Below are 26,721 nucleotides of genomic sequence, written 5' to 3' on the forward strand. Positions count from 1 at the left end.
GCCTTTTCGTCTGATTGCAGAATACGGCGAGCGAGATGCAGATCGGAGCGGGAGAGAATAGCGTCGCAAATACGAGTACATTAAACAGATAATCGAAATCCTACTAATTCCGCAATAATATTTTCTACCAAGCAAATCATCATAAAGATTCGGTGCTTACATGTCGATGATCCGTGAAAATGCGCATTAAGAGCGGAATATGTAACATCGCTACGGTGGACGCGATGTCGGCGTCGCGTCGATCTCGGCATGTAAAGTTGACCATGCGGAAACGAAGCCGGTTCATTTTGATTTGCACTTATGTCTGATTGCAAAACGCTGTAGATGCGGATCGGCTCTGGAACGGATGCACAACATCACGTTTCATTTAACTGGTAAACGAAACTTAATATTGCGTTTCAAATTATAATATATAACAGTCGTGAAATCCAGCAACAGATTTATACGCTGATTCGTTTGAATGCGTATTTCGCAACACTCGTTCGTAGAATCACGGCGCTCGTCAAATTAATCCCGCAGGAAATGAAGCAGCTGTCTTAATTATATTCGCGTTTCTTTTATAGAACGCGGCTGATGCAAAACTGATTTGCTCCAGCTCGTGATTCAGTCTGACAACTTGAAGAAGGAAGAAGAAAGAAGATGGAGCAACTTAGCGGTAGGTAAGCATTATTGCTTATTTGCGTACAGTTAGTCTTTTCTTTGCATTCATTACTTTCATTACGATGTTTTAAAAATAACAATTAAAATAATAATTAAAAAATTTTTATTTGAAACTTCATAAAACTTTACTTTTATAAAGATTTTGAAAATGATAGAATTATTGTAATTGATATTTAATTGGAAAACATTTTCAAAATTCTGTCCCTGTAAACATTATAAATCATTAATTCTTTTAAGCGTTACTTTAATTTGAATCTTGTGTTTATTATTTATCTTGTGTTACAGAATCATTGCATCTACGTTACTGACAACTCCATTGTTGGGCATTGGACGGTGAGCAATAAAATAACAAAAATTTTATTGACAAACTTATAAAAAATATATACATATATATAAATTAAATCATTAAATAATGCATTAAATTATAAAGTAACCTTTAAAAGAATATGAAAGATATTTAATCTTGAACTCGTCTTTCATTTATTAATTTAGTGTATTATTGTGCTTGAGATTACATTTGCACTGGTACACAGAAAGAAAGAATAAATTTTAGTATTTATTTATGTAGTTATTAAAATAATAGGATTAAATTTTAGAAAATCTGTATATATTTTTATATTATCAAAATATTATTGAATGTAATGGCGCAATTTAAAAAAGTTAGAAAATGTACACAGAAAAAACGATTTCTTTGGATTTAATAAATTTTATTGTATTCAAACAAATTTATTTGGAATGATCCAAACAAAACAATGTTTGATAAGTATGACTAATAATCAAAGTTATTTCATTGAAACAATATATGTTTGTATTAAACAAAACATTATTTTTTTGAGTAAAAATGTTATTATTTTATTTAAACAACATCTATTATTTGTCTAAAAGGACGATTAATTAAACTCGTAAATTTAATTTCCGTCAAATAATAGATGTTTGAATGAGGTAATAACATTTTTACTCGATTAAATAATGTTTTGTATAATATAAATATATGTTGTTTTAATGAAATGACTTTTAGTCAAACAAATACGAATACTAATTTTAATAAAAATTTTTTTGTCTGTGTAGTTAAAATCATATAAGAAATAATATTTTCTGCACTGAAATCTTCCTATGACCATATACTAGCTTTTTTTCAATTTAAATTGTGCTATCAAAATATTATTTATCTAAAATATAATTAAATTTAAAAATTGAACAAAGTCAATCATTCTTTTCTTCTAGAAATAATGTAAATCAAAAAACATACTTATATTTTGAATCTTAATAATTATATAGTTTCAAACATAATAATTATTAAAATAGTTATATTATTAATAGTAAGATTATTGAAAAAGTAGATTAGATTGTTGAAATTACTGAAATAAATAACAATTAATATAAGAAATAAGATATTGTAATTAAATTTGTCATTGTCATTTTAAAAATATAATTATCTACTTAAGTTATATTTAAAAATATAATTAAAGAAACTTGGTTCAAGTTATTCTCATATTGCATATTGGAAATAAAAATTTTATTATAGAAAAAAACATTAAATAATTTAAACATATATTGTATATAGAATCAATTAAATATTTTGTCAAAAATAATAACTAAAAATAATTTTATTTTTCTACTAAATGTTTAGTAAGTATTATTAAATCTGGTATATAATTACTAAATATTTAGAAAAATAAAATTATTTTTGGTTACATTGAGCAAATATTTAATTGATTCTATTTCACTACACTTTTGATAGTTATTACCAGTCTTTTTTTATTGCAAAGTTTATAACAGTCAATCTAACCAATGGATATCATATGTTACATGTATTCCTCAAATTGGAAAGTAACGAGAAGAGGACAACATCCATCGTCGCCGATTTATAATATAATAAACGAACCGCAGCCGGTTCGTCGCGTCGCGCGTTTTTTTCCGGGAGTGCGTTTAAAGTAACTGGACTAATAAATTCGAAAGACTCTTATAGACTTAATTAGTCCACGGGCGTAATTTTAATGTATTTAACACGAGTGTTCTGCGAGTGCAACAGGAAGAGGAGACTAGACAACCCAAATCTGTTAGGAGGAGGAGGCCTGGGAAAGGCATTAGGCCCCAGTGGAGCAACCTTGGGGTAAATATTTCTTTATTTACGTAAAATTAATAGTTTTTCCATTTCATTCAATTTTATCGCAATAAATTATAATAAAAAATACTTAAATAATGAAGAATCCTACAAAATTGTATATAAATTGAATTTTGTAAAGGTATTTTCATGATATAATTATATTACTAAATATTTATTAAAAATCAAATTTTAAAAGTTTTCTATGCTGTCAGAATTAATTTTTAAAATATTGATTATTTTGAGCACAATTTTAATTATTTCTTATGTTTGTGTGTTACAGTATCGTCGCAGCTTCGTGGCTGAATAACTCCGCTCGTTGCGCATCGGGATGGTGAGTGACGAATTTCTTATAATAGGTATAATTTATATCTACAAAAGAAAGTTTATTTATTTTATACAAATTTTATTCTGTTTGTTTAAAGTAAATTTTTAAAAATATAAATGGATACATAGTTACCTGGAAAAAAATTTTTATATTTCACAGATTAAAAAAGAATTAAATAAGAATTCAGACTTATATTATTAATTCAGAGTTTATTTTGAGATTTAAAAAAAATTCTTTTTCTAAAAAGAGTTTCTCTTGCATCTAAAAATAAATTCTGAATTAATGATATATAAGTCTGAATTCTTGTTGAACTTTTTGTGTTATCTAGATATACATTGAAATATACATAATTATATATAATTATCATATAATGTTTATATATTTCTATATATAATTATACATGTATGATTATATATAAAATAAGTTTATATACATATATTAGCAAGTTTTATAATTTTGATAAAAAATTTATAATCTTAAAAGTTATTTGGGAAATTTTAATAATATTTGTAAAAGAAAATGATGATCAATTCATTTTTATAATCGTCATACACATTCAGAGCCTTCGTAGTCCATTAACGTTTATACACACTCAAGGAGTTAAGAGATACGCTTTATTACGAGACATTTTGGCACTCCTTATTAATTTTGGTTAACGGCAAATTAATGTAAATTAGGAACTAATTAAATAAGAAAGCTATTTAATCTTCTCTTAGAAGCGCTAAGCTAAATAGTCGCGAGCTTGTGAAGCACGCGCGAATTTTACGCGATATGTCGAGTGAGTGTTCACGTAGGAAGTTTCTGCAAATCGGTCCCCCCACAGTCATCGACCAATGATCCAGAGCGACGTTTTACGATCACTTGTTCGCACGCGGGACACGCTTTACGCGTCTAAGGCCCGTAGTTCTCGGACGTGTTTCCGCGTCTCCGTGCGCTACGTCGGGCGTTTTGCAAGCAACGCGGCACGCGCGACTCTATTCTGCACTCAAATTATTACGATTTTCGCGCGTTGAAAGGGCGTGAGAGAACCTTCGACTTGTGGACATGAATTCCTGAGATTTACTACAACCAGCTGCTAGAACGGCAAATTACTCCTGCCGCGAATAAATCAAGTCGCAACGAACGTTGCATCGCAGGAATACATGGACTAATAATCTTATAAATGTGGCACGTTTTCCCATTATCTCGCGTCATAAGTTTGCAACGTTTATCAACAATATCTGCGCGACATTATTCAACAATGATCAAACTATTATTCTTGTAATGAAACGTGAGAAGAAAGAGAGCTATTTTACTGTTTAGAAATTTTTTGAGCAAAAATGATCATTGTTAAAATGAAACAATTTTTTAATGATTCTTTTTTAGTAATTTTTGAAACGCATTTGATATTCAATAGAAAAATCCATCTTTCAGTGTCCCTAGAGTAAATTACTGATTTACGAGCTTTCGTTAGCAGGCGGATTAATAACGTCATTTATATTTAGTACCTCCGGCGCTGATCTCCGCTATATAATCGCAAATATGTAATCGCGTGCTAAAATGATAACGCGATAGCGTCAGGACAAACATTAATGCTTTTTGTGAAAAGTTTTGACGAACTTTAACAACGACTTGCACCTTTTGACACGTTAGCGTGGTCTCGCCGCACTTTGAACTTTTTCAGGAAGGATTTCCATAATTCGCCAGCGCGGACGTATAAAGTTGACCGTCCGACCGCTTAAAACCTCGACGAAGAAAGTTATCCGAGCAACGAGCGAAGACGCGTCGCGCATATATTAGACGAGACTGTTTGTGACGCTGCACGCTTTCCGCTAAGTTATACCTACCTTATTCTTATGAATTTCTGGCAAAGAGAATGTGTATACATACGTGTAGATGTGTATGCTATATGTGGATGTAATATCAGATATTCTTTCCATCAGGATCAAGGCGACGTTGAGTCGTTCTTTTGTTACATTGCACATCATATAAAAGCTATAAAACATTTAAGAGATGCGTATTTTGTGTTTTGAGTACATATGTACATTAAACTTGTGTACTATAACTTTGAGAGTACATCTAAAAATTGTTTATTATTTTAGATACGTGTTTGATAAAGTAATTTTCCATGTTATATTTAAGGAAATTTATTTCTCTGAAATAAATAGAATATAATCGCATGATGCAATCGCGATATAAATATAAATATAAATATAGTCTTTTAATAATGTTTACATTCAAAACTTTTTGCATTACATTTCTTGTCGACTCATCCGAATTAAAAACAAAATAAGGTGAATCATTTACTCGTGTATAACTCAAGTAATAAAGAGAAAGCCGATTAGTAACAATACATATATTTCATATTTATGAATTCAAAGTGTATTGCATATACGATAATTGTATAAACGCTGTATTAGATCTTAATGCAACAATAATTTAATTTTGCGTTTTATTCCAAAATAAGAAATTAAATCTGCAAAAAAGTTCTATGTGTACAGTGCGGAGCATTAATTTGTGCGGGTAAACAAACAAGTATAGCATGTACTGCATATGCTAGACTTATTTGTTTGGCCGCACGAATTAATGCTCCGCACTGTACTTTGTTGTAACTATTATATGTAACATGCCAGAGAAGTCATATTGTAATCAAAATTAAGTATGTTGTTGAGATTTTCACTACTAAAAAGGAATTTTTTATAGTTAATAAAATATTTATGGTTAAATATATATGTGAAAAATCTCTGTATATGATTTTTTATTATACTGTTAGAAATGTTATAAAATTTAATTTTTAAGTTAGAAAAGTTAAATTTAAGTTAAATTTAATGTATCTGTTAGTGACAAGAATATGCATAAAAGTTAATGCAGTTCTGACAACAATTAAATTTATTTAATGTACATGCTTGAAATTTGTTTCTGATTCATTAAATTTTACTGTGTATGTAGACAAAATAGGCGGGCGTTACAAAGCTTCTAATATTACGTAATTCTATACAAATTACAAATTGAATATTACATTATTAACCCCTCAATACACATAATTAAAATACGCGATCTCCGCGATGATAGCCGTTCACGAAGTAAGCGCTGAATGAGAACCAATTAGCACATCAAAAAGGCGACAATAATAAAATTCGAGATTTTGCGAGTATTGATGCAATGCACTTTTTTAGACAAAAAGCAGGATTTCAGCTTTTCGTGATAAGAGTAAAAGGCATTGCAATTTGTCACAAATAATTTTAACGTTCAAATGGCCACGTGTGCAATTACGAGATACGATTTGGTATCGGAGACCGTTGCAATTCGCAATCTGACTTCTCGTCATGTTATCGATTCAATGAGACCATGTCTCATTGGACTTAGCGTCTAACCGGCCGATCAGCTGGATTAACCATGATTTCTTGAGCACGTCGCGGGTTGACAAAAGCACCCCAGAAAGTGCGTCTCCTTTAAGTGACTTGCTGCCGTGCGACTATGGCTTGTAAGGTACAAGTATCGTACGAATCATGGTTGAGAAAGCTTAGTCGACGTTAGACGTGCGTTAAATGTGACACAAAAGGCAGAACTCATTCGCAACGGGCTCACTATCGATTCTGTATCCATCGCGTCCAAATTGCTAAATCGTTATTTTGCGAATCGCGTAATAAGCAATGTTTCTTACACGTGGCACGTGGAAGATGCTTGTAGCAATGTAAAATGCTTTTGTAACGTTAAAATTTTTTGTTTTTTTTGTTTAATTTTTAATTTTAATTTTTTTTAGCTTTTTGTGTACTGCGGAAAAATTACTACATGTTAATAAACAGTTATTAAAATTTAGGAATTTTTCTCTCAGCGTGGTGAATGCATCAAACATTGCGATTCGTCTAAAAAATAATTTTCACATTCGATTGGGCACATGTGCAATTAATTATGAGGTACGATCCGATATCGGAGATTGTTGCAATGTGCACTCTGACTTCTCGTCACGTTATCGGTTCAATGAGACCATGTCTCTTTGGACTTAACGTTTAACCGACCGATCAGCTGGATTAACCATGATTTTTTGAGCTTGTCGCGGGTTGACAAAAGCACCCCAGAAAGTGCGTCTCCTTTAAGTGACTTGCTGCCTGCGGCTATGGCTTGTAACAAATACAAGTGTCGTATGAATTGTGGTTGAGAAAGCTTAGTCGACGTTAGACGTGCGTTAAACGCGACACAAAAGACAGAACTCATTTGCAACGGGCTCACTATCGATCCCGTATCAATCGCGTCCAAATTGCTAAATAATTATTTCATTAATCATGTAATAAGCAATGTCTCTTGCAGGTGCCACGAAAAGATGCTTGCAGCGCTACAAAATGATTTTTTAATGTTTAATTTTAATTTTTATTTTTATGTATAATTTTTATTTCTATTTCAGTTTTTATGGTAAATGCCAAAGACATTGCAATTTGTGAAAAATAATTTTCGCGTTTGCATGAGCACATGTGTAATTACTGAGTACGATTCGATATTGGAGATCGTTGCAATATGCACTCTGACTTCTCGTCACATTATCGGTTCAATGAGACCATGTCTCATTGGACTTAGCGTCTAACTGGTCGATCAGCTAGATTAACCACGATTTGTGAGCATGTCGCGGGTTGACAAAAGCACCCCAGAAAGTGCGTCTCCTTTAAGTGACTTGCTGCCGGCGACTATGGCTTGTAAGATACAAGTGTCGTACGAATCGAGGCTAAGAAAGCTTAGTCAACGTTAGACGTGCGTTAAATGTGACACAAAAGATAGAACTCATTCGCAACAAGCTCACTATCGATCTTGTATCCACTGCGTCCAAATTACTAAATTATTTCGCGAATCGCGTAACAATGTGTCTTGCACGTGCTACGAAGAAGATGCTTATAGCGATATAAAATGCTTCTTTATGCCAAAAATTTTTTTTATTTTTTAGGTATAATTCTTATTTTTATGAGACAAACAGGCGCGCGCAAAAATAATTTCTAATATTACAGACTTTCATACAAATTACAAATTGAATATTACGTTATTAATCCCTCAATGCACATAGTCAAAATACACGATCTTCGCGATGACAGTCGTTCACGAAGTAAGCGTTAAATAAGAACCAATCAGCATATCGGAATAGTAATAACAATAAACTTTGAGATTTCGAGTATTGATGCAATCCACTTTTTCAGTTAGGAGAGAATTTTTAATAAAATTCAAACGTGATTTAATTTTTGTCTAATATATTAATTTTTTTGTTTTTAATATCATATATCTTGACAAAATTCCTTCGAAGATTGAAAATTTTAACAACATACTTAATTTTAATTGCAATAAAACTTCTCAGAAGGTCACATATTATAGTTATAATACGGCAAAGTTCATCAAAATAGTTCTTTCTCGCAATTTTAATTATGCCGCACCAAGTCATTGTATTGTCATTTGTACGGTAACGCTCGGATAAACAGGTAGTACCGCTAATCACTCGTGACGGTGTATTATAGACGAGTTTTTTAATTCATCGATTGATTAATATCATTATGCGCAAATGCAACTTTGCTCTATAAAAGTTACGTTTGCCCATAATGCGTTTGATCAATCGCTAAATTAAAAAACTCGAAACGTGTGCATGACAAGCATTAAGAAAAAAAAACGCGGTCATTCTTTATAAAAAATTAGAGTTCGCGTAACGCGAATATAATACATGATTGCGTTCGCTGTATAGAGTAATTACGTAATCGCTGTGATGCACCTGATGCAACAGAATATTAATATTTTATGTACTTTGTATTTATTTCGGAACGTATCGCGCAATATTAAATTCTGATTGTATACTTATACACTATTCGATGGGTCTTAATTAAATTGATTCGCGTGACACTTCGCGGTATCAGAATGAAATTGTCGATGCAATTATCAAGGTTTTCGGTTATTAACAAAACATCACGACAACGGAATGGATTGACTTCGAACCGGACAGTGTCGCAACGCGTTTAATCAGTAAATACAAACATAGTTAATGTCGTATTTCAATATTTATCAACCGCTTAACAGAAATTCGGTATTCGTATGTCACAGCTTTATTAAATTACATATTTCGAGACGTACGCGTACGTTCGATTGAAATCTACATGTCGCGCTGTCATTTGATAAAATAATCATTCTTTCAAATGTTGCATTCCGCAGACATTTATTTTTAATTTAGCTTATTTACTTATTACGTTGTAACACGATGCAATAAAGTGCCTTAAAACTCACTTGCTATTTAAAACATTGTTACTTAAAGTTTTCGCGAATGAGCTCAGTTAACTCCCGAGAGGAAGTGTCGAAATGTAAAGTGTCGCGCGATCGTCATATTTTAATAATCAGTGGCGCGATCGTGATTAGTGGCGTTTCGCGAGTATTATGTGATCGCTATGAAGAAACAGCCGAAAGGCATGAGAGGGGAAGGAGGCCGGGGTGGTATCAGGCATCGGTGAAACAATGACCGGGTGAGCAACTTAATAATTCATTATACTTGTTACTTGCGTAATTAACCAGTTCCCGCGATAGTCGCGTTATGTATTTCGAGCGCCAATATATACATACATAATGTTACTCATTGTGTTATACAAATTTGTATATGTGTTCGTGTATCTTAAACCACTTCCGGACTAAGCGAGCTAGGGCGAACGAACACGAATAAACAACTCGGTTCAATTATTTCGAATAGCAGTGCTGGTACGGTGGCACCGTTTGCACTCATTGAAGCGAATTGTTCATTCGTGTTTGTTGCTCTCGTTTGCTTGATTTGAATCAACTTTAAACATGTTACTATATACATTATTTATATAACTTTTTCTAAAATTTATATACCTATATATGTATATATTGTATGTATTTTATAGATTATTTCTCTAAAAACAAATTTTTCTCAAAGTTAAGAAATAATAATTTAATTTTTATATGAAAAAATACAAATCATACATAAGGTTTAAAAAAATATATATATTTATATAATATATGTATAAGTGTATATATATTTTTTTATACTTTTTATATAAAAATGAAATTATTTCTTTAAAAGCAAATTTTAACAAATTTGTTTTTAAAGAAATAATTTTTTTTTTTAATTGTATAGATACTTTATTAAATATTTTTGTTTAAAAATGGAAGAAAAATTTAATTTGTATTGTAAATTAATTTTGAAATATTAATTATGTTAATTAATTTTGGCGTAATTTAAATATATTTATATTTTTTAAATGATTGTTTTATTATTTCGCTGCTGTGCATTGTACTAACAATAAGTTAAATTATTATTTATTTGTAAAATAATGAATTTGTGAAAATTGATAAAGTATTAGATTATACATATTTGCATAAATGAGAAATATGTCAGAAAGTAAAGAATTAAAAAAAATCTTTTATAGATATTATTTTACGAATTTATTATAGATGGGAAATATTAGAATATTAAAAAATCAGAGAAAGATTTTAAATATAAAGTAAAATTGATAAAAAATGTAATAGTTAATAACGTAGTTTGTGTAAAAAAAAGTTTGTTAAAATTTAATAAAGACATTACCAATTTGTATAGTTTATGTTATGCTCTACATATGTATTATACATAAATAAGATTCTAAGAGAAAAAGATTTAAATTAAGTTTAAATGTTGCATTTTAATACATTTGACTTTTAATATATTGACTCTGCCAGGATTTTTTAACTATGCTATAATATATTATATACATATAAATTCATTTCATTCATACCGATTGTGTATTTGGATAACGCAACTTTGCGCGTATATGGACTTTGCGCGTCGTGGATGGTGCGCGGCCAAATCGAATCGAGTCAGTCGCTAATGAACTTGCAAAAATGTACTCGCGCTTTAATTTCGGCGTATAGACAGTTGTCCTGGCGCGGGCGTAGGGTATCGGTGGCGGTATCGGTAGCGGCGTGGCACCAGTCAGCAGGTGTGTGGAATATTTCCGAGACGAACACGCGCGCCGCGACTATCGTAACATGCGCGTTAAACGTACGCTTCCACCCCGAACTACCGTGGTGAAGCACGAGGGCGCGACAGAGGGAGTGAGGATAGAGAGCCTAGAAGGGAGGAAGGGAGGTAGGGAGAGGGAGGACGGAGGATGCTCGCGCGCCGGTGGTGGCGGAAGTCGCGACGGCGGGTACGGGCCCAAGGGGGGATGGATCGAGAGCGAGAGCGCTGCAACGCGTCAGAGGAGGGCGAGAAACACGGGGCTGACGAGGGAGGGTGGCTGCTGGTTAAGGGGTCCACGAACCAGAGAGCGAGAGAGACCAGCGAGAGTAGAGGGGGTGGGGGGTGGAGTCAGGGGAAGAGAGGACGAGAGGGATGCTGGGGCGGTTCAGGAGAGAGACCGAGTTCACGCCGAGTGGAGAGTACGGTAGTTTGTGTCAGACCACGGAGCTCGGAAGATGCTCCCGGTTGTTCACGAGACGGGTGGACCACCCTCGTCGCGACGGCGGCGTCGCGCCACCGCGATTTCTCCCCGGGTTGCCGCCGCGTTGACCGTTTCCGGGAAAGCCGAGATTAACGCGAGAAATACTGGTGCCGGTAGAATCAGCAGACTAACATCTACTGCCACGATGATGACCATGGCCTTAACCGTCCTCCTGGTCCTGGTGCCGTCGGCGTTCCCCGAGAAGATTCCCATTGGTGAGTGTTGTTTGTGTGTTATACATCGTTATCATTGTATACACGGCGCCAGGAGTCCCGAATAGTACCGAACTTAAAGCAGCTATAGACATTTTGCGAGAGACGCGCCGAGTCGAGTGCTCGCCGGGCTCAACCTCATCGAGCACGTCTGCCGTCGGCAGAAGGGTTACTGAACTCGGGGGGTATACATAGCCGCCGTGTGCAAACACACCGTTCGCTTATGTATTCTAAATACTGGCGCAGCATGCTCCAGTAATAATATCTGCTCTTCCTTCTCCTCCTCCGGGACAACATCGCGTCCATTCCATCCGATAGAAAAATGCGGCAAAATAAATAGCTTCGTAATGTATGACATCGCGATCGCTACCTCGCAGCGCCATTATTTCGATCGAAGCGCACTTAATTACGGCGCTCGAATTCGCGCTCCATTGTGCGATATTTTAATATTTGAGATAATATTTTTCTATGCGCGTGATGGGTGATGCTGCCTACATGGGGAAACATTAGTAAAACGAAGAGAATAATAAAAAGCTGAGCAAAATTCTATCGATATCATACGATGTAGAAGTCAAAAGAACGTTTCCTATTTCACATGTTGTTTACGTTGTTTCCGTAACGATATCGTTATGGTATAAAAGCACGCTCTGTAAAATGAAATATAACTAAACTTTTTTTTCAATATTCGAAAAAAAACTTTATTGTTGTTACTTCTTCACAAAGCTAGAAATAAATAATATTTTTTTAAGCTAATTATTATACAAAAAATTCAAATTTTATATTTTTTTATTTCTATATTTTATTATTGTGTTATATAATATTGGAACAAATATTGAGAATGGCATAAATCTCATTTACTTTTAATAAGTAAGTTTAATTTAATTAATAGTTATATTAATATTTTTTTTATAGTTTACGCTTCAGGATATTAGTGAACAAATTATTTCATAACATCATTTTTAAAATTTTATTTATTTTTCCAATTCTCTCATTTTTTTAATGAGTTGAAATTATATTATTTTCCATATATTCTGATTTACATATAGAAATTTTATTTCATATACGTATATTGCTAGTGTACCTGTAATTTTATCAAAGGAATTATTAATGTAAGAAATAATGTTCAATGAATCAAGTCAGGAGTTATAAATTCTTTTCCATCTTAAAAAGAAAATTAAGAGAAAATTGATTGGTCGATATTTAAAAAAAATCTCATATTTTACAAGACGAGAGTTTCTCATACATAAATAATTTAGCTTTAACTAGTACGGCTTCTATCAATCTCGTTCCAAGATTTGAAAACAGAGAGAGAGATTCGAGGAAATAACAAGCCAAAAAGCGCGTAAGAAAAGACAGGGCAAACTATCGTGAAAGTTTCTCATTGAGAGAATCGAACTTTAACATGCAGTAACGATCTCGAACTCACGCACGGATACTTTTTTCTGGGACACGATCGAATTTTATGAAAAAAAAACAAAAAAACGTAAAGCGTTTTCACAAACGACCAAAACGATACTCGAAAAATATACAGGCGGCATAAATACTGCTGGACAGAGTTCCATCCTGATAAATATTGGAAGCTTACAAAATATTTTTTTAATCGTTAGTAACATCATTGAATGTTTAACTTTTTACACACTTTTGCGATACGTTTATTTATATTTCAATGCACGACCCGTGTAAATATTGTCGAGGTTCGCATCATTACCAATATTACAGGTACAAACAGTATTTTTCGCGACCATCTGTTTTCGACGGATATGATATTACGATATTTGATGTGTACTCAACGTGGTCGCTACGTTGCAGCGGAATATATCGACACGTCGAGATTGCAGTACGTGTATGTATAATATAGTAATAGCGGTTAATCAATTGATTGTACCAGGGTGCCTGTATTTGAAGCGCTTCAGCGCTACGTATAAATACTCGATATTTTTAATTCGATATGCCGCTCTAGATCTCTGTAGCACGGCTTACATACCGCAACCATATATTATCTTCTGCAGTCGAAAATTAATTCCGTCGATGTTTACCGATCAGTTTGGATTGCGAAGCCATCATGTGTTATTCAGCATTGCAATTACAACTGAATGAGAATTTACACGACTTATCTATAAGCTTACTCTATATCATAATGCCGAAGCAATTAACCGCGATGCCAGGTGGCTTATCAGGCGTAAATCGCCAAATTGCCAAAAACAAAAAGTCTACGGTATCGCAAAATCCATAATGAATATAGACGTCATTAAATATTAACCGAGTATCTCACAACGTTACATTTTTAAATGATACAGCTGCATGGTAATAATGCTATGGAAATAATACCTTAACGAATGGATCGCAGGGCGATTTAATCGATTCTACGAATGTGCACCTGCTCGCACATGTTCGAAAATCGAAGCGTATTGTAATTAAATCGTGTCATCAAAAAGCGTTTAGCGCGGTCCGTATGAATTGTGCAAAACATTACTGCCCCGATGGATTACCGCGCGCGAACGTTTACCGTCGTTCTTCGGTTCTCATGAAATATTCCGCCTCTCGCCAGACTCGCCGACGCTCTTGTTCACCTCCTTTCTTCTCTCGTTGGCTCTTTCGTCGATCAGAGATCCTTCGACAAAGTCCATCGCTTGTAGAACGATGCTCGTTTAAAAGCTCGGCGGATTATCGCCATTGCCGATTTTAACGGGCGTGGGTGGTAGACTCGAGGCTGGGAAATAGAGAAACTAGAGGAACTGAAAGAGAAATAGGTACATATCGGGTCGGATATCGGAGAAAGGAAGAGAGAGAGAGAGAGAAAAGAAGAGAGAGAGAGAGAGAGAGAGAGAGAGAGAGAGAGAGAGAGAGAGAGAGAGAGAGGGAGGGAGGGAGGAAGAAAGCGCGAGAGAAATAGAGATGATGAGAGGAAAGAGAAAGGGTACGAGAGAAGCACGTTGAGCGAGTAGTGAATAATGAATGTCTATAGAAATGATGGCGTCTCTCTCCCACAGTTATGCGAACGAGGAGAAACCGGGTAAGTCGACGAAAAGACGAGGAAGGTTGTGGCACGAGAAACGTCGACACGGGGGTTGAATGTGGGTGCGCGGAGAGGGTTCGTTGCCTCGCTCAAATTATGCCGCACGCGCGGGTCGCGCTTCTCCTCCTCGTCGCGCTCTGTCGTACTTCAAAGACTGCGTGGCGTATACTTTTGGTGGAATTATGCGAAAGGGATAGTGAAAACATTGGCGGAAGGTAGACGGTTGACCCCGATTTACGACGCATCGGATATCAACGCTCCAGTTAATATTAACGCGATCTACATGCGCTGCGCGCTCACGTTTTTTCATTAAAGCGCTATAAAATTAATGCGCAGGTGAGCGTATATTTGTAAAAGCGAGTTTCAGATTTTGTTTTTCGCTTTTAGTTGTGCCAGTAAAGTAGTATTAAAATAGTATCACGCAATTGTGCTTCCATAAATGATGTTTTTCGTTATTTAAATGAGTGAAGGTGAATCCAACATAATTTTCACAATTTTCGCGTAAATACGCGAAGTAATAAAAAGATTATAAATAATAATAAAAATTTTTCTCTAGCAATATCTTATAAATTAGTAGATTAGTAGATTAATTGGAATTTTGATCAATCAGAAAAACATATTTGCAACAGAATTTAAAATTTATGTTCTTTAATTATAAACAAAATTTTTTTTGATAATATTTATTTATACGTAGCTTAATACGAAGCATTCATATTTAGTTGACAAGGAACGTTTTGCAACTCCCATATTCGAAAAACTCTGAAACTTTGTGCACAAATAGAGTTTCTTTTGAAAAAAATCGGTTTTTTTTCTTTCCATGCAAATATCGTCGTAATTATAAGAGATAGAAAGAAATGTTGCCAATGAAAGTTAAATAGCTCAAAGAGTACTTTATAACAATAATTAAAAAAAGTTTTTTTAATTAATAATTAAAAACAAAATATGTTTTAATTATTGTTATAAAATGCTCTTTGATCCATTCAACTTTTATTTAGAACAGTTTTTTCTATCTCTTATAGTTTCAACAATATTCGCTTGAAAAGAAAAAAAACCCGATTTTTTTTAAAGGGTGTTTTATCCCCTAAAACTGTAAACGGACAAGAACAAAAAATATTTTTGTATTACGAAAGAACTCCTCTATTTATACATAAAGTTTCAGAATTTTTTGAATGCGGGTTGTCAAATGTTCCTTGTGAGTATTTTCAGAGCACATTTTCCGCGGTTTATTTTAGAATCTTCAAAGAAGAGGTTTCCGCGTTAGGCAAGCAATACTTTTGTGTAAAACAACTAATTAGGGACTTCTTTAGTCACAACTGATATTTTTTCTTCCGCTAATTCTGATCATTAATGTCTCTTACTGTTAAAAAATCTTGAGAAGATTTACAGAGTTGATCTCGTTTTTGAATGTCTTCAAAGCTTTGAGAATAGGCTTTGAAAATAAAAAAACGATAAAGTCTATTCAAAAGAAATCGACTCACATGCAATATATTCTCAAAATAAAAATTTTTTTCTCTGTATTTTATACACTTTGATGATCTATAGACCACAATCTATATGATTTTGAAATGATCTGCAGAAAATGCGATTTACATTCCTATTTTCTTTTTATTGAAAACATTGAATCATAGTTATTATTGATATTCAAGATCGATTGATACCAGACTGAATTATTAAAGGATAGAAGCGTATTAAACTAATATTTTTTCCAACGAACTTTTATGGTTTTTTCAAATGAGATAAGAGGGAAAAATATTTGTCTTAAGGACTAACACACTCTCCTCCCTCTTTCTCTCTTTCTCTCTTTCTTTCTTTCGGATTAAAGATTATTAAAAGATTTAATCGAGTGACAGCGAGGGAACTCTAAACGTTCTTGGTATGTGATTGATATATACTCAGAATGCGCATCCACTGGCCGTATCATGCACGGTTGAAGATACTGGCGTGCGATGCCTTTGTGAAGGAAGGCAAGGGCATCTACCACTCAAGCAGACCCGTCGGTCGCCTAATGCGATTAATAGCACGATGCTGCCAGACAAGGGAGACAGGACCGTGCGCCCGTAGCCTTTCCATCGTACCTTGCCTTGCACACTGTCGAAGAATTTGCCTCCCGTTGCCAGAGGCCAGCAGATAGGAAGGCGAAATCGAATTTTCGTGCGTCCGAGGTATTGCGCGCGGAGAGTTAAAACGAGAGAGTCGGAGAGAGAGGAAATTCTTGCCGCTGCTGCACCGTTCAAGTATCCGCTACCGCCGTTTGAGAACACGACGAGCGATTTAATGGTCAAACGGCCGAAATGAGTTCTCAAAACTATGCGGGTAATTTTCTTACGTCTCGATACACGTCAGGAAAAAAAGTTATTTAATTGCGTAGTCACATTTGTTACGCGTATTTTCTTGGGAAGCTAACGCAACGTAAAGGTTTGCATAATACCGTAATGGACTTTGGAAACTTTGTTAATAATCAAGATATTAAAATTGTAAATGTCTTGAGATGTGAAATGATTTAGTTGCACATTGGTATGAAAATTAAACAGAATTACGAGGAACGAATAAGCCGACGTTCCGTTGCAAGAATTTCCCTATTATCCTTATTGCGATCATCACAAAGGGAAGGCGTTCGACGCGGGCACGGTTGAAACGTCGGAATGTCTCGTGCGTGGTGCATCCGACTGCCAATTTATTGTTCGCATAATCGCGCGCAATCGGGGCGCGTTATTCGGCGGCGGCCGTGTAATGCCAAGCCGAGCTGCGCTCTGTTTCTATAATTGATGCATTGCCCTCCCTATTAGAATGACAAAACCGCTGGCTCTCGTATACGGTCATCGACGCGTATTCCGCCGAGGTCGAACACGACGCTCGCTGCACGGTATGCCCTCACTGTGAATCCTGCCCTCCAGCCTCCAGCACACCATCGGCATTCGCGCTTGGTGCACAGGGCGTCCGCGTTCTGTGTGCTAAAGCTATTAATATAGAAATTCGAGCCCGCGAATTTCCGAAATTCGCCGTAGCCGAAGATTCCGCGGTTTCATTTCCACGGCGCAATCGTGTTTCAGTTGATTTGCTTTACAGGCGTATATTTCGAGGCCGCGCAGCTATTGACGATGGGTGAGCAGCGCTGGCGCTCTTACAGTCAATTTGCAGTACTTTCCGACCGTCAGGCTGGACAATAAGAGCGGAAGTAATACGGAGGAAAAAAAACGCCTGTGTTGTTTCAAATATGAATTCGCGTATTTGTTGCCCGGTAAAACAGGAAATTACGTGGCTTTTGTTATGGAATAAAAATAAAAGTCAAAGGATAATCTGTGAGAATGTACTCGGCGGAGTATTTTTGCAACGTCTCTATTAATTCTATCTATTTCTTCGGAATACAATGCGAGCGTTATGCGGTTTATTAGGACCTGATAAATCGTATTGTAATGGCGAGTAAATAGGATTTTAAGTGAAGAACACTGATTTACTTCCGCTCGCTTCGATTTGGTCTACTAATTCTCTTGGACGCCACGAAACAATTACTCTTGCGCCCCATGGCTATAATTTACTTGGATCGCGAGTTTTTAACTTCAATCCAATTTACTCTGCAATCCTCTTTACCTGACTGCATCTCTACTATTAGAGGAGACGTTGCAAAACTATATATTCTTCGCAAAACTTTGCTACAACGAACGTTGAAAAACGTGACAATACGCACATATTTTCGTAACAATCGCAAAGCTTTGCAAAATTACCGGTGAACAGACGATCTATCATGTTATCGCACGGTGGTAGCGTATTTGATGTTCGATCTAATAGGATGTTTATAACAATACTTCGAAACGCCCATCTGATGCATCTGGATGCCTTGTGCGCTTGTCGTACAATATATATGCCGGCCTGGTTGTTGAGCATCAGTGTGGATGGAATGCATATCTATTCGTGTCGGGGAATAACGTTACTCCGCTGCCACGTACGCGCCCTACGGTGTCACGACTATAGACTGCACCCGCCATTACTATCGTTGCGGCAATAGCAGAAGCATGGAAGCATCAGAGACGACCGCGAGTAATCCGATATTACCGAGCCGCTTTCCCTCACGGAGCTGATATGTCTTCATAGGAGACATCGTAAGGGTTTTCAGCCAATAGGAGCTTATTGTTACGAAAAGCGTACTTACTATTGTATCCATACAACGCGCTCGCGGTATTATGTGTACTTTGCGCGTACATTTACGCTGTAGAGATATTAAATTTCTTCCTTCGGGCCATATTATATTAAAACAATTAAGTATCTAATTCTTTTATTAGGTATATCATTTTTCTTTTAATGCTTAAATATTATATCCTTGTTTTAAACTCTTGGATATTTATTACAGTTATTTAAAAGTACCTTATTTTTCTTTATAAATAACGAGAGAGGAAGAGAGAGAAAGAGAGAGAACGGGGTTGAATATCGAAGTACGTTTAGGAGATGAAAGCATGTTAAATTTAATAGATAGCTATACGATATCTGATCGACTTTTCATCCAATTGATTGCGTTTCGAAATTCCATGTAGTTATTTCCACGAGAGTCGCGCACGCATCTCGCTCGGGTATTTTTCGACTGTGTATATGCACGTGCATGTTTACTTGCAATGTGGCATGTATCTTTCGTATAGCATATAGAAATAGCGTTACCGTTAGGTACAAGACTGCATACGTGTCTTCTCCCCGCATACGTGGATACCGCATATACGTTATCTATGATAGCTCGCAGTGGAAAATGTCAGTGACTCGACCGCCGAATGTAACCCGAACAGCTCTTCCTTGCGATACTGAAATATAAACATATATATACGTTTCGGAAATGTCTGAGCAATCGTCCGTAGCAAACGCGTAAAATGCTGCTACGTCTACACGACGTATTCAATTTTACATAATAGTAATGATTGTAGAATGAAATAATACATTCAATTTTTAAAAAAGAGAAAATTAAATTAAATACTTGTAAATAATGTAAAGTTAAATCAATTGTGCCATTTTATAAAAAGCAAAGCTCTCTAACGTCATATTGTTAACTTTTTCCCTACTATCCTGGGTATTTCGTGCCTGATGAATTCTTCTACAAATTTTATGATTATTTTGATTATTAAATTACATTTTACATTTTATTATTTTCTAAAGTAAAGTTTCAATATTTATTTTAGAAAGTATGTTTGTGAATTTTTAGAGATTCTTTTTAAGCATTTTAAATAAGTGAAAAAAAATGAACAGGTTTGAGATATCCAGGATTGTAGAGATGAGACATCATTTTGAGCATGGTACCGTAAGAGTTAAATAATTATGTACAAAACTTTGATTCATCGCTTTATAAGTTCATCTCCCATGATGAGTTTATTTATAATTTGCAATTATTACACATTATTCTGCTCTTCACATTCTCGAAGGCATCTGAAATAAAAAATTAATTCTTTGCTGTAAGAAAACATTCTTACATTTTGTTTACAATCGGAATAGAGTGATTAAAAAGTTTTCGAGTGCCGAGGTCGGCGGGGAAAAAATTCTCCCTTAGCGATAAGCTCCGCCGTGGTTACGTAAGATATCGTACCGTCTGCCGTGAAGATTGCGGAGGGGTTAGTGGTGTCGGTGTGGGATTGGTGGGGATATCGCGCGGTAAAGGTAGTGGGAAATAAAAGACGAGGTAGAAGGCGCCGGCTTTGGTGGAATCAGTCGGAGAGGAAGTAGCGCGGGAGCAAGCAGTAATGTCATAGATCGACTTGGGGACGTTTGCACAGGAAGTCAGAGGACGATGGGCGGGAAGGGTCGGGGAAGGGAAAGGATGAAAGTGAACCGCGAGAGAAAAATCAGGAATAGATCGGTAGACGAATAAGTAGGATGGAAAAGGACGAAAAGGGGGAGATAGATAGATAGGCGGGCAGAAAGAGGGAAAAAGAATTACCGTGAGAGCCGGCAGAGGCGAAAAGCACGCGGAAAGAGCCTCCGCGATGGTAAGGGAGACATAAGGCACGTGTGAGCTTTTCGAGAGAATGTCGAAACGCGGTGGCATACGAGTAAAAGTGAAAAGGACGGAGAAACGAGCAGACGAAGAGGTAGCGAGACGGGAATACGTCGGTGGTTGCGTGAGGAAATGGTGGAAGAGAGAGCAGGAATGGGATAGGAATAGGGGGATCGATGCTTGACTCCGGTCGGGTTAGTACCTATACCCTTCTCCTCTGCTCTCTCTGCTTCCCGGCCGCTTCCAGAGCCGCCACCAACGCCGCACGGCCATTTGCCAGCTTCTTCTTGCTCAGATCCGGGATGGTTATTAAAACCCGTGTGGCCCAAGTCGTGCCCCGTCACCGGAAAGGAGGGCCGAACTTTTCCCTACTTCCGATTCTTTGCCGGAATTTAATTAAGGCCGCGACAAGGAGCGCAACGTCGTTTCGAGGATCGGCCGACGGACCTGTCGCCTTTATAATATCGTGCTTATATTACCGACACTGCCGCGCTATCACGAACCGATTAATGCTCGAGGAGGTAATACGTCGCCGTCGTCCGTGCAAGAACACCGCATTGTCGCGCCGGTACTATCTTCTTCTGTTTGCACTCGAGTCACGTACCTTGAGAATTCTCGTGGTTGCTGATAGTCGTTTGTTCAAGAAATAGGCGTAGCATATGCCGGTATAATATGTCGTTGCCTCGTAAAAAACTTGCGTTTTTTTTTTTAATTTATTCATTCATGGTTTTTATTATCTTATTGATAATAAACTAAATAAATTGAGCAAAGTCTAAGATCTAACGGCGATCGTTATTAAATCGTTTAACTATTTGTCCATAAATATTTATCATCTATATGTTTAAACAAGATTGATAATTTTAATTCTTGGTAAAAGAAAAAACAGATTCGAATATCGTTATATTCTCTATTGCACACGAACGCTGAGAAAGCCGCTTTATAGCCAAAGTGTTAATAAACTTATGACCGCGGTCGTAATCCGAGAAGTAGTTATTACATACATATAGTCGGCGACAGAAATCATTTCCCCGACTCTCGACGTGAACTCCCCCCCCCCTTTCTTCCTCTCATTCAAGTTTAGACGGGAGTCTATGAAAGCAGAAATAAACGGAAACGGGAAGTGCGGTGCGGAAAGAGATCGCGGGCACCTCTTTTGAGAGGTGGCATGCTTCATGCTGAAGAAGAACATCCCAAAAGCTGGCGCTCCACTCGTAATTTTCCCGCTTTGGTGACTCTGTTACGAGTTACCCGGTCGGTCGGCAGAACGACCAAAATCCCACTTGGCAGACCACTGCGGCTTGGGAACATGACAAGGGTGTGCTACCCTCCCTGGAGCGAGGCCCTTGCGGACCACATTACTGTTCCGCGCGCGATATTCGTATTTACACGCCATACGTCAGGACGTCCAAAGTGGCCCGCGATACATGCTCCCATGGAAGGTTTCGAAACACGAGATCGAGCCGTCACGCAGGCTTAACGTCCACACGCGTACGCCGTTACCCAGGGATCCGCAAATATTTATCAAGTACACACGATTTCGGTTTTCCGATCTCGAACGTTGCGGAATATTCGACGTCTGATGGATAAAGCTCGAGAGAAATGCGACGTCTAAAGGATAACTTCCAAAGGTATTGGCACGATGACGTTCATAGGGGCGGCTAATAACAGTGATGATGGAAGCTTTTTGCAATATCGTGTTTTGAATAAATTCTAACGTCACGTCACTTTGCATCGATTATAAAATGTATCGTGCAAAGTAAAAATTTACGCGATAACTCACATTTATTTCTCGTTTGTCACATTTAAAGTATAATATTGTGAAATAAAATGTTAAGAATATTAACTAAAAAGTAAATATTATTGCGAAAGACTAATAACACAAAAAGCTCGGGAAAAATACTTGATACACACTTTTATAACAAAACGACGACAATAAGCTTATGTGAGACAATATTAATACCGTGTATTGCCACATTGTTTCTTCCGAGCGAGCGGTATTTACTGTAAGTGCCTCTCTCGCGGGCAGAATGAGCATTCTTGTAATAATAGCGGAATTTGGTGTAGCGCATAAGCTTTTATCGTAAAGCTGCGAACGAGATAAAGAGTGAGCAGTATCCGGCCGGTGGCCTTTAATGGCGGAGATTATCTAAGATAGTAGATATCGCGCGGGGAGTAAATTCCACGGATGGCCAAGACTCTCTACACGGCCAGAGGATATTTCCTACGATATTTTATCGCCCACCGTGCGTGATACGACGGCCCATTAATCCTGTTCTTGTTCCTGGACTCCGTCTCTCCTTCTATTCCGCGCCGTCTCTCCTTCCTCATCGCGCGTTCGGATCGTCTTCCTCTCTTCTTCTCTCGCCTTCTCTCCGTGACTGTCCTCAACCGGAAAGATGATAACGGGGCTGTAGAAACAGTTTGTTACGTGGCACCAAAAAGGCGCGATGCGAGAGAAAGGGAGAGAGAGAACGAGAGAGAGAAATGAAAGGGGGGTGGGGGTGGGGGTGAGAGGAGGGCCCCGCGCTTTTCGTAACGGTTAATATTTTTAAGAACCTCTTCTCTCCTTCGGAGTAGTAAACCCGAGACTAAGACGCTTCCTGAATCATCCGAGACAGCTTTATTTGCGACCGTCACACCGGCTTCGGTTATATACTCTCACCCTCCCGTATCGCTTACGATATATAATAACGTGTCGTAAATGTCATTCGCAACTTTTCGATCGAGCGCCCTGAAAAATATATCACGAATAAGCGCGACCTATGTATATTCTCCGTCCGGAAATTGACATTACACTTTTACGCGACGCTATTTCTGAAAATCGCGCGCCGGGCATCTTGAAGCTGTGGGACTGTCGGAGCTTTGCATACCGTTACCACAAATTCAGTCGCGGCATGAAGGTTTTACATATTGTTTCCACAAATTCCGGCGCACAGAACCAGCATTCTCAGATGTACTATATTTCTTTGGCACGGAAAGAGTACCCAAAAGTGCGTTAAATAAGAGTGATATGGCATTTAAGATCAAGCGGCTAGAATAGAGAAAATTAGATAGCGTTATAGCGGCCTGCATGGAGACGGATGAGGAGAAAGGACCGTTTCGCGTGCTCGCCCATTGCCGGCTGATGCGTGCGAGCTGTTTCGCGTCTCACGTTTTGCGTTTCCCCGTATGTAATGAGAGGTTAACTCGCGAGTTACAGCACCAAAGTTGACTCCGGTTTTGCCTTTAGCGGCGGATTAGTGCGGCTTCGCTAGGATTCACGGCGGCGCTTAATCATTTTCATTGCCCTCGGTATGCTGCCATCTCGAGAACGCGGAGGATGAGGCGTTAGGCGGCAGGGGTTGGGGTTGAAGAGGGAAGCCGAAACTCTCAACGGCCGTCTGTCGCTGCTGCGTCGTCTACAGACGATGTACGAAGTGCTTCTGCAATCGAATTATCACATAGACGCTAGAAAAACGATATAAACTTTTTAACTGGTATAAAGGTGGCTCGGATAATAATGCTCTCCGACTTTTCTCTTCGTTCTTTATCGATTATCCTTTTTTTTGTGGAACATGGTAAAATCCCAATATTTCATAAAATACTCTTTTTTTACCTTTATTGAATACATTATTGATGAAATATAAATTGTTTATAATCAAAAAAATGTAAGTCTGTGAAAGAAATTTTACAGTTGAAAAAAGAAAATCATAACATGTCAATTAATATTTAACTTGCGTTATTGCACGTATATAACGTCAATTGAATGTCATACACTACATTCGTTATAATACAGACGTAGCATTTGAGAAAACGTATTACTCTTTTCTGGTTTATACATAAGCCTGTTTACATAAAAATTTTCATCTCTCGAAAGGCTTAGGGGTTTGTAAAAAGATGTTAATCGTTTCTGAGAGACGCCAGTAATAAGCGGGCGTGTTTCAGCCGCCTCCGTGTTTCGTGCACACGGTGGCGAGTTAACTCGCGAGTTACAGCACCGGCGGTGTCTCTGATTTTGCCTTTGGTGCCGGATTAGAGAGGCTTTGCCGGGATTCAGGGTGGCGCTTAATCATTTTCATTGCTCTCGGTACATTGCCGTTCCGAGGGGTGGATGAGCTAGATGGCGAGGTTGAGGGAACGACGATAGGAGAGAGGAGGAGAGTAAAATTTATCCTTAGCTCTCTGGATCCTTGCAGGAGAGCGATAGGTAGCGCGCGAATGAGCACGAATGTCCCGGGAAATATTGTCCGTGTTCTATCCGCGTGATGGGTGCGCGCGGATTGAAAAAAATCTCCGGAGAGTCCGGTAAGCGTCGATTCTTGGGTCGGTGCGCTTTTGCATGAGAATTTCTATGGCGTTTCGAGTTGGAAACGTGCGTGCATTGAAGCGTAACTGGGCATCGTTAGGACGCTTGTCGGGCATGAAATTGTGCCGTGATATTTAAAGAGCGGTAATGCACGTCGCGGAATAAAATACGAGTGCCGCAGGAAATATGTATCCGGCACGCTCTTTATGGCGATATATGACGCGTGCTTCGCCTGGGGTCGCATACGCGGTAAAGGACAACTTTACTGCAGTTTGAAATTGTATTCAGAAAATAACTTGCGGACAACAAGCTTTGAGCATCGGGCATCTGATTCCAAGATAGTAGATTTAACAGATATTGGCAAATATGTTCGGTAGTAGAGCTGAAAATAGGATATCAGTGCATATTCGAATTAACGATGTATTATTCTGCTTGGTGTAAATAATAGTAATGCGAGTCATTAATTTTATATCATACATGACGTACAGCACAAAGGACAGTTACATAAACGTTATAAATTTGTCGGCGCAAAAACTCTTCATTATTTACGAAGATGCAATGTCAATGTATGAAAATGTAGCAAACAAAATTATATATTTACAAAATTACATACACGTTGTTATGTACTTAATAATATAATGTCTGACATTGATCTTTGCAAAGACAATATTAATAATTTCACTATTGTGTTATTTATATATGCAAATAGCGATATAGCCTTTATATTTTACGACAACTATGCTTATGAGCGCATAAGAACTTTCCGGTTCGTAAAGTCATTGGCGTCGTAACAATTCCAAGCAGCCGTTAAGAAATTTTCGCGAAAGACGGCAACCCAAAACTTCATCTCTCTAATACGAATTCATACGCATAGTTTCTTCGTATGAATTCCCAAGTAGGCCATGCTATATGACTGGCGAGAAGCTGACTATCGCGCGGCTGTAGACACCGAGAGCTGTTTTGGATTCGCGGCGAAGCACGAAGCCGCGTAGGAAATCGAGATGAGGTCGGAAGAATGAGGGGACGACAGAAGTAGGTCTGGATGATAAAAAGGTGGCGATGCGCAGGCACAGAGTAAGATGCCGAGGGGATGAGGTCGCGTATGAGGAAAGAGGTGCTTGGGATCGCGTTTTGTATCGCCAGCAAGATAGCAAAGTTTTCCTCTGACGTACATATACTTACCGCGCTGGGAAAGGGGATAAACGATGAGGAAAGAAAGCTCGGTACACCAAAGTAGGAAGAAGAGAAATACAGAGGAAGAAAGAAAGAGAAGAAGAGAGAAAGCAAGCCGGAGTTTGAAGAATCGCTGAACGGTTGTATTTTGCAAGGGTTTTAAGATTTAAGAAACGCACGTGCAGGCATGACAAAAGCAGAGTCGAGAGATGTTACCGTGTTGTTACACGACTGTCGTTTTTATCTAATCGCGCTGTAACCGGCGGTAATATTATGACAATATCGGGAAGAATGCCGTTACTGTTCTTGCTGTTTCTCGTTTGAGCAAGTAACAAGGCGTGAAATTACGAGAAGTATTATCTCGCAGTGCGATTGGCAGTGCTCGCTGGTGGCGCGGCACTGCAGCTATCTCGCGGTCGCGAATCACGGAAGTCGGCGAGATAAAATAATAAATCTGTGTGTTTATTTGGTCCAGAAATTTTCAGGCAAACGCGACAATGAAAATTTTAATGACTTCCTGCGGATGCTCGCGTCTCCAAGCACTTGCCG

At 37.4% G+C, this 26,721-nt stretch overlaps 1 protein-coding gene across 4 annotated transcripts in view; it reads left to right on the forward strand.

Annotated features, from left to right (window-relative positions):
* The first annotated feature begins 11,430 nt into the window (after nucleotides 1–11,430).
* LOC105194444 (glutamate receptor 1) overlaps nucleotides 11,431–26,721 on the forward strand; it is a 211,217-nt gene continuing 195,926 nt past the window's right edge. For 2 of the 4 annotated variants that reach the window (XM_039453919.1, XM_026137208.2), the window contains exon 1: nucleotides 11,431–11,736. In XM_039453919.1, the coding sequence (XP_039309853.1) occupies nucleotides 11,496–11,736 (241 nt within the window). In that variant the 5' untranslated portion in view covers nucleotides 11,431–11,495. The remainder of the gene's footprint in view (nucleotides 11,737–26,721) is intronic. The other 2 variants (XR_005575617.1, XM_026137209.2) reach the window with 1 other exon arrangement.

The sequence above is a fragment of the Solenopsis invicta genome, chromosome 9 (genome assembly GCF_016802725.1).
Source record: "Solenopsis invicta isolate M01_SB chromosome 9, UNIL_Sinv_3.0, whole genome shotgun sequence".
In the NCBI taxonomy this organism is placed as follows: domain Eukaryota; kingdom Metazoa; phylum Arthropoda; class Insecta; order Hymenoptera; family Formicidae; genus Solenopsis; species Solenopsis invicta.